Genomic DNA, 14,479 nt, shown 5'->3' with positions numbered 1-14,479 from the left:
TAGCTGACGGGACAGTCCATTAATGTTTGGAAAGGGCCGACAGCCCCTTGCAACCACCTGTTATAAAAGGGCCACGGATCTGGTGCTTTGCTGGGCTCCCGGCCAGCTACTGACCCGGTTTCCAGGAGCTCTCAGTAACTAACTGTAGCATGGGGCTGCCACCTCTGAGATACAAAAAACAGGTCCTCTGGGTTGAGCCTGAGCGCATCAAACTGAGCAGCAGGCAGGGCGGACTCACACCCTCTCAGATTTCCCAGTTCTGCAACCCAAAAGAGGGGATGATCCTAGGAGAACATGGCCAGTGGCAACACTCCTGCCCCACAGCGCCCAGCTTTGTTACCACGGCGCTCCTGGGTCGGTACGCAGGGCTGCCATGACTGCACCGGCCAGTCTCACTGTAGGGCCTGGTCTGCTAATCATAGAGGCAGCATGACCTAGTGGGTAGGACACTGCACCTCAGGGGGCCTGAATTCTACTAGCAACTCAGCAGACAGCTCCTGGCAGCGGTGTGTGTGTGTGTGGGGAGAATGAGGGAGCCTGATATGGAGAGTAGGGGGGAATGGGGGCACACACAGAGCCCCTGCCATGAAGGGAAAACTGGGGACCTTGGGACAGGCGACCATGCAGAGCCCGTGGCATGGAGGTGAGGGGACTGGGGGATTGGTGCAGCCAGAACCTCTGGCAGGGGAGACAACTGGGGGACCCTGGTATGGGGGTGAACAAAGAGCCCCTGCTATGGGGGGTACACACGGCTCCTGGTGCAGGGAAACAGGGGGAACTTGGTATGGGGGAAGGAGAGAGTCATATGGAGCCCTAGCCATCGGGGTAAGGGAACTGAGGTCCACACACAGCCACTGGCATGAGGGAGGGGGGGAGGCGTTGCAGTGAGTTCCTGAAATAGAGGGAGAAGGGAGGGTGGCACCCAGGGATCCCATGGGGGGGGGATGCAAGGAGCCCCTGGGGTGTGCAAAGAGCTAGGCCAACCCTTGCTACGAAGTCTTGCTCAGTTTTCAATTCGTCCTTGTGCAGGCAAAAGCCCCTTTGACATCCCTGGGAACTTTGCCCAAGCAAGAACCGAGCTTCGGACACTGACCCAACGTCCCAAGAGAAACCTGAAAATGCACCGGGTCTCGGGCCCTGCTACGCACTAAAGTTGGCAAACCCAGCCCGGGAATTGGGCCGTCTTCCCAGTGGACACTCGTGGCCTCGCTCTCCAGGGTTCCACGCAGCTCAGAGCCTTTGCAGAGTCTGGGCAGCGACGTGTGAGACTAACGACGCGCCGTCAATGAAAATTACCACCCACTCCCTCCTGCCACACAAGCCAGACTGAGGAGCTGTAATGGGCACCTGGGTTAGGCTGGGACTGCAAAGACTCCAGAGCCTCGCTTGCCCTCAATCTGTGCGTTCGAGAGGCTGGAGGAACGGGTTACGGGCAGCTCTGTATGCTGGCGTTAATGCAGTGTTCAGCTTGTAACCACTGCCTTAAATGTAGCTTGTAGTTAACGAGCATGTTAGAAACACAGGAAATTAAAAATCAAGGCTCCCCTTAAAAAAACAACCCTTGGAAAGCAGGGCAAAGTACAGCTAAAGTCACCCAACCAACCTTAACTCTGCCACGGCCACCCTATGTACCCGACAAGTGCCCAGCTTCAGCCTTAAATCCCGGCTCGGTGCGTCCTTGCACATGCAGCATGTGAGCGGGACCCATCGAACGATGGGTGATAAGCCCCGTGTAGACCTTTGGAGCACTTGACACGTCATCTGGACGATCTTTGGAGAAGGACGTCGTAGCCAGCGAAGCTCTAAGTGCCTCAGTTATAGACATTTGCCGCGTTTGCTTGTGAACGTGACCCAGGCTGAGACGTGTCTCTCTGGCATGTGTGTGTTTGTGAGGTGGATCAGTGTCGCTAGTTCCTCTCACAGGCCACCGTCAGCTTGGCACAGCAGAGGTCCTAGAGCTTGTGGTTTGCCCTGAACCCTGTCACTCCTTCGAAGGCCATTCAGGTGGCGGGAGGATTGTGCAGCTAGAGTTCAGCACAGCTTGTTTTCACTGCCATAGCAAGACGTGCTTAGCGGATCCAGAGGGCGCCATGGGCCGGATCCTCAGGGCCAGCGTGGCCCAGGGAATGAAGGGTCAGCGTGAGCTGGGGCTGGCAGCGAGTCAAACTGAGCCAGCTACACCGGCTTTCTGCCACTAGCTAGTGCAAAGCAGCTGGATAAGCAAGAGGCGACGGTGAGGTTTGCGGTGAGCCCAACGGCAGGTTTGCAAACAGCTGTGGGCACGCAGAGTGGAACAGGTATTTAAATTCATAACCTCTGCTGGGAGGGGCTGCTACCGGGGCTGGTAGGAAACATTTGGGGAAAATCTCACCCAGGGTTTTAAATGCATCACCCCGAGCCAGGTAATTATCACGGGGCTCATTGCACAGAGAAAGGGGACGTGATTTGCCCACGCTCACATAACGCGTCGGTGGCACAACCCCAGGCTCCTGGGCCCATGCGTTCACTACGAGCCCCTTCTTCCACCGAACATTACATGGACTAAATCCTAGTGCCAGTGGCTAGTGCTGCTAATGTGAGACTAGCTTGGAGTCCTGTTTGCTGCACCTGAGCTCGCTGAGGAATGCGCCAGCCGGCAGGTTGCCCTGGCTTTGAGAGGCCAGCGATAGAAACGAACCAACACCCACCAGCAGCTCCCACCCCTGACGAGCGGCAGGAAGGACGGTCTCCCTTCAATACCCTCTGAGTCCCAGGCGTGGGGCTTCTCAAACAGCCCCCCACCTCCCCGGCGTGCACCATACACATGCCTTAACTGGAGCCGTACAGCATTGTCCTGCAGCGTGAGATGAGGCCAGACTATTGCTGAGGTATTGCAGTGTTTGACCTGTGGCTTGGGATGAGCTGCCACTCACACGTTCTGGCCCCAGACTGGACTCTCTGCTTACAGCTCCTTGGGGCCCATTCTGACACATGCATCAGCTCCTGTGGGGGCGAGTCCACCCCCAGGTGATGGAGAGATGGAGGGCTTACAAATACACCTCTCAAGACGGCTACCACAACAACAGCCTTCTTCTCATGCCAGCCACAGGCCCGCATTGGCCAGAAAGGCTGCAGCGTTACGGCTCCTAGGGCTAGATCCTTTTCAGGCGCCTAAATCACCATTTAGGGGCCACCGATGTTCTCAAACCCATTGCTCAGCGGCTGCCTGGCCCTGTAGGTGCCTAAAGAGACCCCTAGGTGCCCGTTTCCGCTGGCAGGAGCGTGCAAAGCCGCTTGATGTCCTGATGCCGTCCTGCCACTAACGAGCGGCTCAGAGCCCTAGCTCATGCCTACGCACTGCTGGGCTTCTCAGAGCTGGTGGTCCCCTCCCTGTCTCCACAGCAGGGCCGAGCCAGCAGGTGGTCTCAGAGCAAGTTTCCCAGGTTGGGCTCTGCACGGAGTGAGGATTTCTGGGGTTGGCTGGTGTGCGTAGCCTGGAAACCAATAGCCCAGGGGTTAGGCCACTCAGCTGGGCGAGCCAGGGCTGAAGCCTCCCTGAGCAGAAGCAAGGGCTGGCACCTCCGGGTAAGCCTGGGGCAGGTTCCTCTCCATCTGAGCTGTTCCACTTGCTATAAATACGTAACTATTCCATGGAGCAGGCACATGACCCTGATTCTCCTGCGGGAGCACCCAAACTGCTGGCCTGTAGTCACCCGCTCTCGTTCCAGCGCAAGGAGCGGTTAATACAAAGCAGAACAGCTCCAACAAGAGAGGCCCCCTCCCTCCCCCCCAAACACCCAGCAGCCTGGTGGTCACAGCCCTCCCCTGGGATAGGGAACACCTGGCGTCAAGTCTCTGCTCCCAGGCCATGCACAGCAGGGATTTGAATTGGGGGCTGCTTTGCCACGCTCTGAGGGTGGAGACCGGCCTCACAGACCCTGTGATGTCATGTGGCCTGGGACCAAAGGATCCTCCCAGAGCCAGCTCCAGAGGGTCCCTTCAGGGCGCGTCGGGAGCCACGCAGCGCTGGGTGGGGCTCGTTTGGATGCGTTGTTCTTAAACCCCAGGTGCTGTGCGGTGTGCTGGTGGCCTGCATGCCTCCCCCCCAGGGCATGGCGATGGGGCTGTCCCTTAAAGCATGTTCGCATCCTTGGCGAGGAGGCGCTGTTACCGGACGGTATTCCACCCCATCCCAGCTGCTGTATCGCCCTGGCTCCGAGCGCAGCCTGGGGGGCTAGAAAGTGGATGCATCCCATGGGCCTACCTCGATCTGCCGGTGACGCCTGTGTACAGCAATTATGCCTGTTGCTTTAAAGATCTCTAATGAAAACACCCCCGGCCTGTGGGTTTTTCAAGCCCAAAGGTTTTTACCTGGGGGCAAACCACTGCCGGATTAGTGGGAACCGAGCTTTCTGCATCGCTCTGGCTGAACTGTTAGTTTATTGGCTGGTGGAGCGCTAGTAAAGCAGCTCGGTTCAGCTGCAAGGCATCGGGAGAGGAGCAGCATCCGTGGCCACTGATGAGAAGAAACGGAGGACGCACCAAGCAGCTTCCCAGGTATTGCTAATTGCTTTCTTTTCTTTACAATCAAGGCCTTGCTCGCCGATAACAGACCAATGTTAGAGAGGGCAGATTAGGAACGGGGTGGGATCCGAGTGCAGTTTGTAACATTTTGAGTTTGTCCTGTGCCTGATGCTCATCCATCCCACGCGAACACCAACACTAACTATGATGTATAGCCCATGTAATCACCCGTGGTCATCACCAGTGCTAACCACCACGCAGAGTTCATTTAAGCACTGGTGCTAACCATCACGTAGCGCCCATGCCAACCGTAACATCTATTCCATTTAAATCACCGACGCCACACACCGCAGATACCCCAGGCACTCACCGCTGCGAAGCACAGTGTATATTCCAGGCCAAATCATTTCTGACTGATCAATCCGTTCTTCAGCTATTTACATATGTTGAAATGAAAGCATAGCTCAGCGCAAATAGATCTGCAGACAAAAGCTCTATTCTAAATGAGAAGGTCACTGTGGCTTTGGTTCTTTGCGAGTAGCCTTCCACCCCATCTTTTGTAAGCTTCCCTATAGTTGAGAATATATTTTATACCGAAGAATAGCCTTTAATCACTGGGAAAGATGACTAAGTATGTTTCTGGGCTCATGTGATGACTCAAAGTACCTTAAACCAATAGCTCAGAGTAAGAAAGAACACACACACATACAGAGGTTTAAATGGTGCGCAGTGAGACAGTTAAATATGAAAGAGCTAATGGATTATTAGCAGGCTCTGTTTTCTATGTAGGTGGCTTGCTCTAGTGTGCTTAGATTTTTCTATGGCGATGTTACTCCAAAGTAAGTGTCTATTAGGCTATGGTTGCACTACAGTAAGGTCTCCCGTGTAGCCCGGCTCTCCTGCCGGCATAATTAAACCACCCCCAACAAGCGGCAGTAGGTATATCTCCCGCCGACATAGTGCTGGCTGCACCGGCGCTTTTGTCGGTCAAACGTACGCTGGTCGGGGTGTGTGTTTTTTTCACACCCGTGAGCGACACAAGTGCTAGTGTAGACAAAGCCATCGTGAATGGTGCGATCACCTTGTCAACCATGGCTCGGGTACTATCGCTGCGTGTATAGATCCTGGCCGAGTCGTCTGGCATCCTCTGGGGAAAGTGGCATGAAGAGTAAGGACCAGGCACTTATGTTAGACCACAGCCTGTAGTGTTACTGAGAGACTCCCAGCTCCAGGACTCATCTATGGCTGCTTGTTCTTGAATCCTAGGGAGATGGCTGAGCCGAAGAGCGATTTCTTCAGCAACCTGTGGGGTTCGAATGAGTCCAACGTGACAGCTGCACCTTGGACAGGTAAAGGGCCTTCCTTTCGCTTTGTGTTTCTTTCCCTTTCCTGTCCTGCCCCCAGGCTCTATATCTGACATGTCACCGTGTGCGGGATGTTGTGCTGCAGCCTGTCACTCACACGGCTACCTGCTGTCCCAGTGAGATTGCCGTGTATCGGCTACGTTATCTGCACACGCGTGCGCTGTCCACGCACAGCCACACTCTGCCTGCAGCCACACAATCACTGGCATCAGAATGTTGCCTCAGAACTACCATTCTGTATTCAACACTTCGTGTGGCCTGACATTTGGCATTTTAAGTCACACGTTTAACGCCATTTAGTCCCTGGCTATCATGACCCAGCTCTTATCTAGCACTTTTCATTAGGAGATCTCAAAGCACTTCCCAAAGCAGGTCAGTTTCATTATCCCTATATTACAGCTGGGGAAACCGAGGCACAGAGCAGTGAAGTGACTTGTTCAAGGGCAGCCAGGAGGCCCATATGAGTTTAGGTACACACCCACAAATAACATCTGTCTGTGTAGGCGCAGACTTAGGGCTTGTCTACACTTACAACGCCTGCACTGATGCAGCTGCCCCGCTGTAGCATCAGTGAAGATGCTACCTACGCTGACGGGAGAGCGTCACCTGTTGGCAGCATAGGTACTCCACCTCCACGAGCGATGGTAGCTATAGCGATAGGAGAAGCCCTCCCATTGCCATAGCATTGTCTACAATGGGAATTCGGGTAGTTTAACTGCAACGCTCAGGGGTATGGATTCCTCCCCCCGCAGGTAAAGCAGGGGTTGCTTGCAAATCACACAGGTGCTGTCTTTCCTTGCCCAAACACTGCGGAGGAGTTAAGTAAATGGAGTTGAACCTAGAGGTGCGGGGCTGGTTGGGAGAAGGGCCAAATGATCAGATGCTCCTGAAACCTCATCCAAACCTCCCAATGGAGAGGGGGAAATGTTTGAGACATTCTCATGGTAGTTTGGGGGTGTCTTGTGCTCCCAGCCCCAGCCAAAGGCAGGAAATGCGGAGGCAGCTGGAGGAGTGGAAAACAACCGGCGAAATATTGTGAATTCAACTCATTCCGAAGTAACCCTGGGATGTCAGGCAAAGATCCCAGTCTGTTTGTATTTGTTTGGTCTCGCGCTAGCTACATCTAATCCAACCTCTACATTTGTGCTAGTCCTGGGCAATAAAGCGGGAGTGAAGTGGTGCCTAGTCTTTCTGCAGGCCCTCTGCAAAGGAGTGAAGTTCACCCTTTGACTATAACCAGCTGCCACTCTCATGCAACAATATCAGGGCTTGTTTTGCTGTTGGAACTTGGAAGTCACATACCCTGACCTGAAACAACTGGCTTGGCAGGTTGTTACTTCTTTAGCAGCCACAAGCCTTCCGGAGGCACAGGAAAGCTGTGTGCACCCATATGGGGAAGGGCAGGTCATCTCAGTCAAGGGTTACACACTACCTCTGGCAAAATCATCAGGTACAAGGAACCAGCAATAGAAGTTGCTTTACTGAAGTAGGCTCAGGTAAGGTGACCATGCATTTTCCTGCATCTCCCGTTTCATTCTATTTGTGGGCTAGTACAGGGGCTGAATGGAAACACTGTTCTGATGTGGCTGTTAACTGATATTTAAGGGTGTTTCAGGAATGCAAGGAACCAAGTTCTGGGCTCCCCACACACAGCTCTGCTGATGCTCCTCAATCTGAACCCCCGGGTTTCCAGTGCTGGGCTCCCCGCCTCAACAGTTCTGCCAGGGCGCTTTAACCCGGACATGGAGCCCCCTGGTCTCCCCACATCCTGCTCTGCTGATATCCCTCAAGCCTGCCCTGCAGCCCCCCTGCTAAACAAGCCCTGAGCTTGCCACGCAGCCATTCTCCTCTGCCCAGGGCCGGTGCTACCATTTAGGCCAACTAGGCGGTTGCCTAGGGCGCCAAAAAGCGGCGCCCCCAATTTTTTTTTTTTTTTTAACAGCGGCTGCTGCGCTGGGAGGGAGAGGGAGTCTGAGCCACCGGCAGGCAGCCCAGGGGAACCCCTGGGTCAGAGGTGCCGCATGGATCCCCGGGCCGGGGGGTGGGGAGCTGCCGCGGGCGGGGGGTGCCTCAGGGCGGGGGGGGGGAGCTGCCGCACGGCTCCCTGGGCCGGGCGGGGGAGCGCCTCGGGGGGGGGGGGGCGGGGAGTTGCCACAGGGCTGGGGGGAGGGAGGGTGCAAGGTGGAAGTTTTGCCTAGGGCGCAAAACTTCCTTGCACCAGCCCTGCCTCTGCCTATTTGTCAAAGCCAGGGGCCTCGCTTGCCATGAGAAATGTGCACATATCCTGGCCAAGCCGTTCACCCGGACCCAGCTACCAGCGTTATTCACAGTAGCAGCCTTTGAAAATATCAAGGAGGGTGTTAATTTCCATCTGTAAGTGGGCTGGCATGTCAAACACCCCTAATGTTGTTTTTGAGGGGGTGGGTTGGCTCCAGGATTCAGAGTCTGACCTGTTACCCTAGCTTGGTTCTGCCATCTACTCACCGTAGGAAATGCTGTGCCACAGGATATTACAAATTGTACTCCAGGGGGCTGCATGCCACAGGGCTGCTTTCCCCTCCTAGGGCGTGCAGACAAGAGCGTCTGCCGCATCGGGTTGCCAGTTTTGGTTGGCTGTGTTCCTGGAGGTTTTGTCACGTGAACTAATCTTTAATTAAAGGTTACACTTTAATTCAGTGGTTCCCAAACTTGTCACAATGCACCCCTGGGAGCCACAGTCGGGAACTGGGGCCGGGTGCAGGGCCGTGGCTCCCGGGGGAGGGGTGGAAGAGGGAGCACGGACAGGGATGAGGGGGCCAAGGCTGGGACTGGAGCCGTGGCTGGGTTGGGAGCCAGGGGCTGAGGTTGGGGCCACAGCTGGGAGTGGGCCTGGGGCTGGGAGTAGGGTTGCCAACTGTCTAATCACACAAACCCGAACACCCTAGCCCTGCCCCTGACCTGCCCCCTTCCCCAAGGCCCCACCCCTTCTCCGAGGCCCTGCTCACTCCATCCCCCCCTTCCTCTGTCATTCACTTGCCCCCGCCCTCACTCACTTTCACTGGGCAGGGGCTTGAGGTTTGGGAGGAGGTGTGGGCTCTGGGCTGGGGCTGAGGGATTCGGCATGAGGGAGGGGGCTCTGAGCTAAGCCTGGGGAAGAGTGTTGGGGTGCAGGAAGGGGTGTGGGGTGCAAGGTTTGGGTGCTGGAGGGGGCTTAGGGCTGGGGCAGGGGAGTGTTGTGTGTGGGGGGGGTTGGGGTGATGGCTCCAGGAGGGGGCTCAGGGCTGGGGGTTGGGGTGTGTGGAGGGTTTGGGGTGCTGGCTCCGAGAGGGGGCTCAGGGCTGGGGCAGGGGGTTGGGGTGTGGGAGGGGGTGTGGGGTGCAAGGTCTGGGAGGGAGTTTGGGTGCTGGAGGGGGCTCAGGGCTGGGGCAGGGGAGTGTTGTGTGTGTGTGTGGGGGGGGTTGGGGTGATGGCTCCAGGAGGGGGCTCAGGGCTGGGGGTTGGGATGTGTGGAGGGTTTGGGGTTCTGGCTCCGAGAGGGGGCTCAGGGCTGCGGCAGGGGGTTGGGCTGTGGGAGAGGGTGAGGGTTGAGGGCTCCGTCTGGGCGGCACTTATCTCGGGCGGCTCCCGGTTGGTACCGCAATAGGGCTAAGGCAGCCTCCCTGCCTGCCCTGGCCCCGCGCCGTTCACGGAAGCGGCTGGCACATCCCTGGGCGGGAGCAGAGGTCTCCGCGCACTGCCCCTGCCTGGAGGCACCGCCCCTGCAGCTCCCATTGGCTGCAGTTCCTGGCTGGGCCATGGTCGGGGCTGGCAGCCAGGTCTGCAGCCAGGTGCTGAGCCTCGGCCGGATTGGGAGCCAGGGGGTGGGGGGTGGGACTGGGAGCACAGCTGCAGCTGGGAACTGAGGCCAGGGCCAGACCAGAGCTGGGGGCAGAGCAGGGCTGGGTGGTGCTCCCTCCCTGCTCCCGCCCTCCCCCCCCCCGTGGGGGCTGGCCTAGGACCTGCCACACTCCCCCCAAACGATCCTCTGTGCCCCCCCACCCAAGAGAGCCACGCTCCACAGTTTGGGAACCACTGCTTTACTTCCTGGAGACTCCAGGACAAGTTTGGAGGGTTGGCAACCCTAGGTCCTCTTGTATAGTCCAACGGTAAATACACATTCTCGCCAAGGGTCCAATCCAACGCTCATTAGGGTCAATGGGAAACTTTCCACTGACATCAATGGGTGTTGGCTCAGACTCCAAATGTTTAAGCCCAAGCTGTCACAGACGTGGACCACCACCCCAGACAAGGCTGACATCAGTTCCATGGAAGCAAACTTGGCATCACAACAGCTTTGAGGTTAGGGCACAAAGAGGGAAACATACAGAAACGTCCGACCTTCCAGCTCTTGAAGAGTCATTAAAGCAGGGTGTGTGTGTGTGTGTGTGTGTGTGTGTGTGTGTGTGTGTGTGTGTGTGTGTGTGTGTGCATTTCACAGAGTGTTCGTGGCCCAAATTGCACCGCCCAGCAATGTAATTAGTACAAGTGTTGATGGCATTACGGAACTAAACCATGTAATTAGTTTCTACTAACTAAGAAAAACAATTCTGTAACTAGGGTGATGAATCATGTCACAAACAGCTGGCTGCACCTCTGAAAATGCTCTGCTGCATGGACAGGGCCTGGTGTTTGACACCACAAGTTAGCTCCTGGCCTGCCCAAGTGTCCTGGCTCAGACAATGGCTGAAGGGAGAGATTCACCCATTTTACAGATTCAGGGGCTTTTGGGGGTCTGGTTCACCATCTCACAACACTCACCGATAGACATACAAGGACTGGGCAGCAGGACTCCTGGGGCCTGCAGCTGGCTCTGGCCCTGACTTGCAGTGTCCTTTAGGCCCATGTTTTCCAAAGTGGCCCTTAATTTGGGGGTGTCTCAGGTTTTTTGGGGTGGGGGATGGGGACTCAGCTTTGGAGACCTAGGGCAGAATTTCAAAGAGTGCCACTTTTGAAGACTTGGCCCTTACCCTCCCTGTGCTTCTGTTTCGGTGCTGCAGAACTGGAGTGCTGCAGTGTAGACACGCGGGACAGTGGTGGGCGGGGTTCTCCAATTGCTGTAGTTAATCCACCTCCCCTAGGTTGATGGAAGAATTCTGTCTACACTGTACTGTCTACACCCAGGGTTAGGTTGACTTAACTGCGTGTCAGGGGGTGTGGATTTTTCACGCCCCTGCCAGACATCGCTAGGCCAATGTAAATTTCCAGTATACCCTTCTCCTCCCTGCCAGGCAGCTAATGTGTAAAAGACCTTTTAAAAGCAAAGTGCTGTAGCCAATGAGTTGGCAGTTGATTTCCCCATCCCCAATCACTGAACAAATCCATGCGTTGGTGACTTTTTTTCATGGCACAATTCAGGCTTTTAACTGGCTGATGGAACAGAGGATTAGAAAGCTGCTGTTTATTGGCAGGGGGGCTTTGAACCACAGCAAGCAGGAGTTGCCCTTGAAAGCTCTGGGGTGCAGAGGGAGATGGTGCTCCCCTGGGAGAAGGATCCCCTGGCATTAGAATGCTAGCTTTGCACTCCTACCGGTGTGGGCTCCAGACTTTCGGTGTTTTTAGTTGATGCAGGCTAAAGGGGAACGCTTCAGGATGTCCCGTAAGAATTTGACCCTGTATTTTGGGCCTAATCCCAAACCCACTGAAGTTCCATTGACTTTAATGGGCTTTGGAGCAGGCCCTTTAAAGTGCATCACGTCAGTCAGAGTGGCCCTTGAGGGCTTTTTTTTTCATGCCCTCTTGGTGGCAGTAGAGCGGGTCATCTTAATCCCTATGCCCAAAACACATGTCACCATAACACCTTTCTGTGCACACAGGACATAGGATTGACATGCACTGACCCCAGATGGATTTGCATGTGTAAGTTGTCTCATGGGTGTTAGAAGCTCGTCATCTGAGTGCACAGGGGTTAGCGCTTGCCTGAACATTTGGCCCCAGATATGCTGTGCCGGTTGGCTAATAAAAGAGGGCAGGTTCGTAAACTCATCTCTTTCCTGCTTCTTAGGTTTATCTTCGCCTAAGCCTCTTTGTTTCCTTTGCTTGACGCCCCTTCCTTAGTGTCGTCTGTGAACGTCAGCTGCCCAATTAGCAAAACCATAGCTAAAGGAGGACTATACTTGACTTATGAAGGAAAGTACAATTTGTTTCTTCTATTAAAAAAAAACAAAACCCAACAGAATACTTGAGGGCCCATTTTACGCTAATCTCCTGCACCTCAAAAGGAAAAGCAGCTATGGTTTTTTGTTTGTTTTGATCTTTAGCCATTCTGAAGTAACAATGTTCTCAGATGGAGGATAATTACTGGCTGATTAAACACGGATGCTGTGAAAGGCATTAAATGATGACAGTGCAGTCTCCTTGAGATGCTAATCAGTCAGGACCAAAAGAACCCAGGTTTACGGCCCAATCCAGCTCCTAGCAAAGGCTGGGGAGCTACTTCCAATGGCAGTTGGGTCTGGCCTTTGGGCACAAAGCTATCATGCACTTTTGGAATAACCAGCGATTGATTAGCATGAGTCAGGCTGATGAGCAGGAAGTGTTGCCTGCACCGAGCACACGGGGCTGGAGGTTGGTCTGCTCTGACAGATGCGGCTTGCATTTTATTTTTAATTAACTTGACATTTTGGCTCTGGTCAAAAGTTCATTTTTCAAAGGCGGCATCTCCTTGATGTGCCCAATTAGCTCCCTGGGTCTGCAGGCTACGACGTCACTTTGCGTTTGCTGTGCTAAGCCAGAGAAGGCAGGCTGTGCCTTAGCGTGGCCAACAAGTAGCGCATGGCGTGGGGGGATGAACAAAAGCCCATCCATTAAGGCTACTGCTACTGCTGCTGCTGCCTGCCAGCAGGAATCGGGACAGGAGGAACAATTTCAGGCTAGAAGGATGAGGAGTTGACCTTGAATATTCCCCTCCCTCGAGAACACCCTTGGAAGATTTATCTTGGACGCTTATGGCGCGATGCTGAGACTTTACCAACAGCCCTCATAGACTTTTGCAGTTCTATGCCAGGACAGAGGTAGTTCCAAAGTGCTCTCACAGTTAGTATCTTAGGGAGCTGGGCAGATGATCATCCCGGGGCGGCAGGGGAAGGGCAGGAGAGCTGCCTTGCAGTGACCTTTGAAAAGGTCCATTTTCCAGGTAGGAGACAGGAAGAACAATTTTTCTCATGCAATTGCCAACAGGGCCTGCTTTCTATAGGGCTGGAAATACCCCAAAATAATAGTATCTGCTGCTTCTGGGCCTGCTATACCATACAGCTAAGAAGTAATAATGTTAAAAGGCTACCTAAACATTTTCCGACCGCAAAGCAGGGTTGGTTTGATTCTTGGGGGGAAGCTGAGGTTGGTTCTTATTTATTCTGCCTTTCGCTAGTTAATTCCCAGTAATGTATGTGTAGCGGGATGGATCCACAGAGGAATGGCTCACAACCCTTCCGTCTTCTACCTGGAAGGCGTGTGGCCAAATGATATGTTGTGCTTTTTCTCTGCAGGCACCAGGGAAATGGAAGACCACAGTAGCATCGTCCTCCCTGTCATTTTTGGCATAATTTGCCTGGTGGGCACTGTAGGGAACAGCATTGTGATCTACACCATCACCAAAAGACCCAAGAGAAACCACAACACTGCAGATGTCTTCATCGTGAGCCTCTCCATCACAGACCTCCTGTTCCTGCTGGGCATGCCCTTGCTTATCCACCAGCTCCTAGGGAATGGGGTCTGGCTTTTCGGTGCGACCATGTGCACCATCATCACTGCTTTAGATGCCAACAGCCAGTTCGCCAGCACGTACATCCTCACGGCAATGGCCATCGACCGCTACCTGGCCACAGTACACCCCATCCGCTCTGCCTACATGCGCACCCCCTGCACAGCCGCCCTGGTGATCTTGCTGCTCTACCTGCTGTCTCTCCTAACCATTGTGCCGGTGTTCATGTACACCCAGCCCATTGCTCTGCCTGGCAGCAAAGCTGGGTGTGGCATCATCCTACCCAACCTCTCAGTTGATATCTATTGGTACACGCTGTACCAGTTCTTCCTGGCATTTGTCATCCCGCTTTCAGTCATCTGCATTGTGTACCTGAAGATACAGAAGCACATTTCATGCAAGGTGCTGCCGCTGCCCCAGAGAAACTTCCGAGCCAGGACTAAGAAGATCATGCGGATGGCAATAACCATCTGCTCTGCCTTTTTTATCTGCTGGGCGCCCTATTACATCCTGCAGTTGGTCCATCTCAAAGTCACCCAGCCCTCCATTATGTTCCTCTATGCCTATAATGTAGCTATCAGCTTGGGTTACGCAAGCAGCTGCATCAACCCATTCATATACATTGTGTTGAGTGACACTTTCCAAAGGAACCTGGTGAAGGCAATCTGCCCAGGCCAGCAGGCCAGAAGAGGTGACAGACATGCCCCTGAGAAAGTCAGTCCCTCTGCGAAAATAAGTCCTGGGCCAAATCAGGAGACCGATCTTAGCATGACATACGCTCATAATATAGACAATTGTATCGCTCTCTCGGTCATGGTTCCTTAGAGGTAACCTGCATGATTTAGCTGAGTGATGGCTAGGTGGTACAAATAGGTGTAAAAACTTTTTGAGGTTG

General features: G+C 54.4%; 1 protein-coding gene across 1 annotated transcript; it reads left to right on the top strand.

The window, feature by feature from the left end:
- Positions 1-5,773: 5,773 nt before the first annotated feature.
- On the top strand, positions 5,774-14,409 carry LOC135884541 (melanin-concentrating hormone receptor 1-like). The gene is made up of 2 exons (XM_065411961.1): positions 5,774-5,852; positions 13,370-14,409. Exons 1-2 carry the CDS (start codon positions 5,774-5,776, stop codon positions 14,407-14,409), a joined length of 1,119 nt encoding a protein of 372 aa, XP_065268033.1.
- Positions 14,410-14,479: the final 70 nt, after the last annotated feature.

The sequence above is a fragment of the Emys orbicularis genome, chromosome 10 (genome assembly GCF_028017835.1).
Source record: "Emys orbicularis isolate rEmyOrb1 chromosome 10, rEmyOrb1.hap1, whole genome shotgun sequence".
NCBI lineage: Eukaryota > Metazoa > Chordata > Testudines > Emydidae > Emys > Emys orbicularis.
Note: the sequence above shows the minus strand (reverse complement) of the source record. Positions and strands in the feature narration are given on the sequence as shown.

Excerpts from the sequence above, each read along its gene's own strand:
- LOC135884541 (XM_065411961.1), top strand. The coding sequence starts at position 5,774 with ATGGCTGAGCCGAAGAGCGATTTCTTCAGCAACCTGTGGGGTTCGAAT. Across the intron at positions 5,853-13,369 it reads GACAGCTGCACCTTGGACAG|GCACCAGGGAAATGGAAGAC; the intron begins GTAAAGGGCCTT and ends TTTTCTCTGCAG.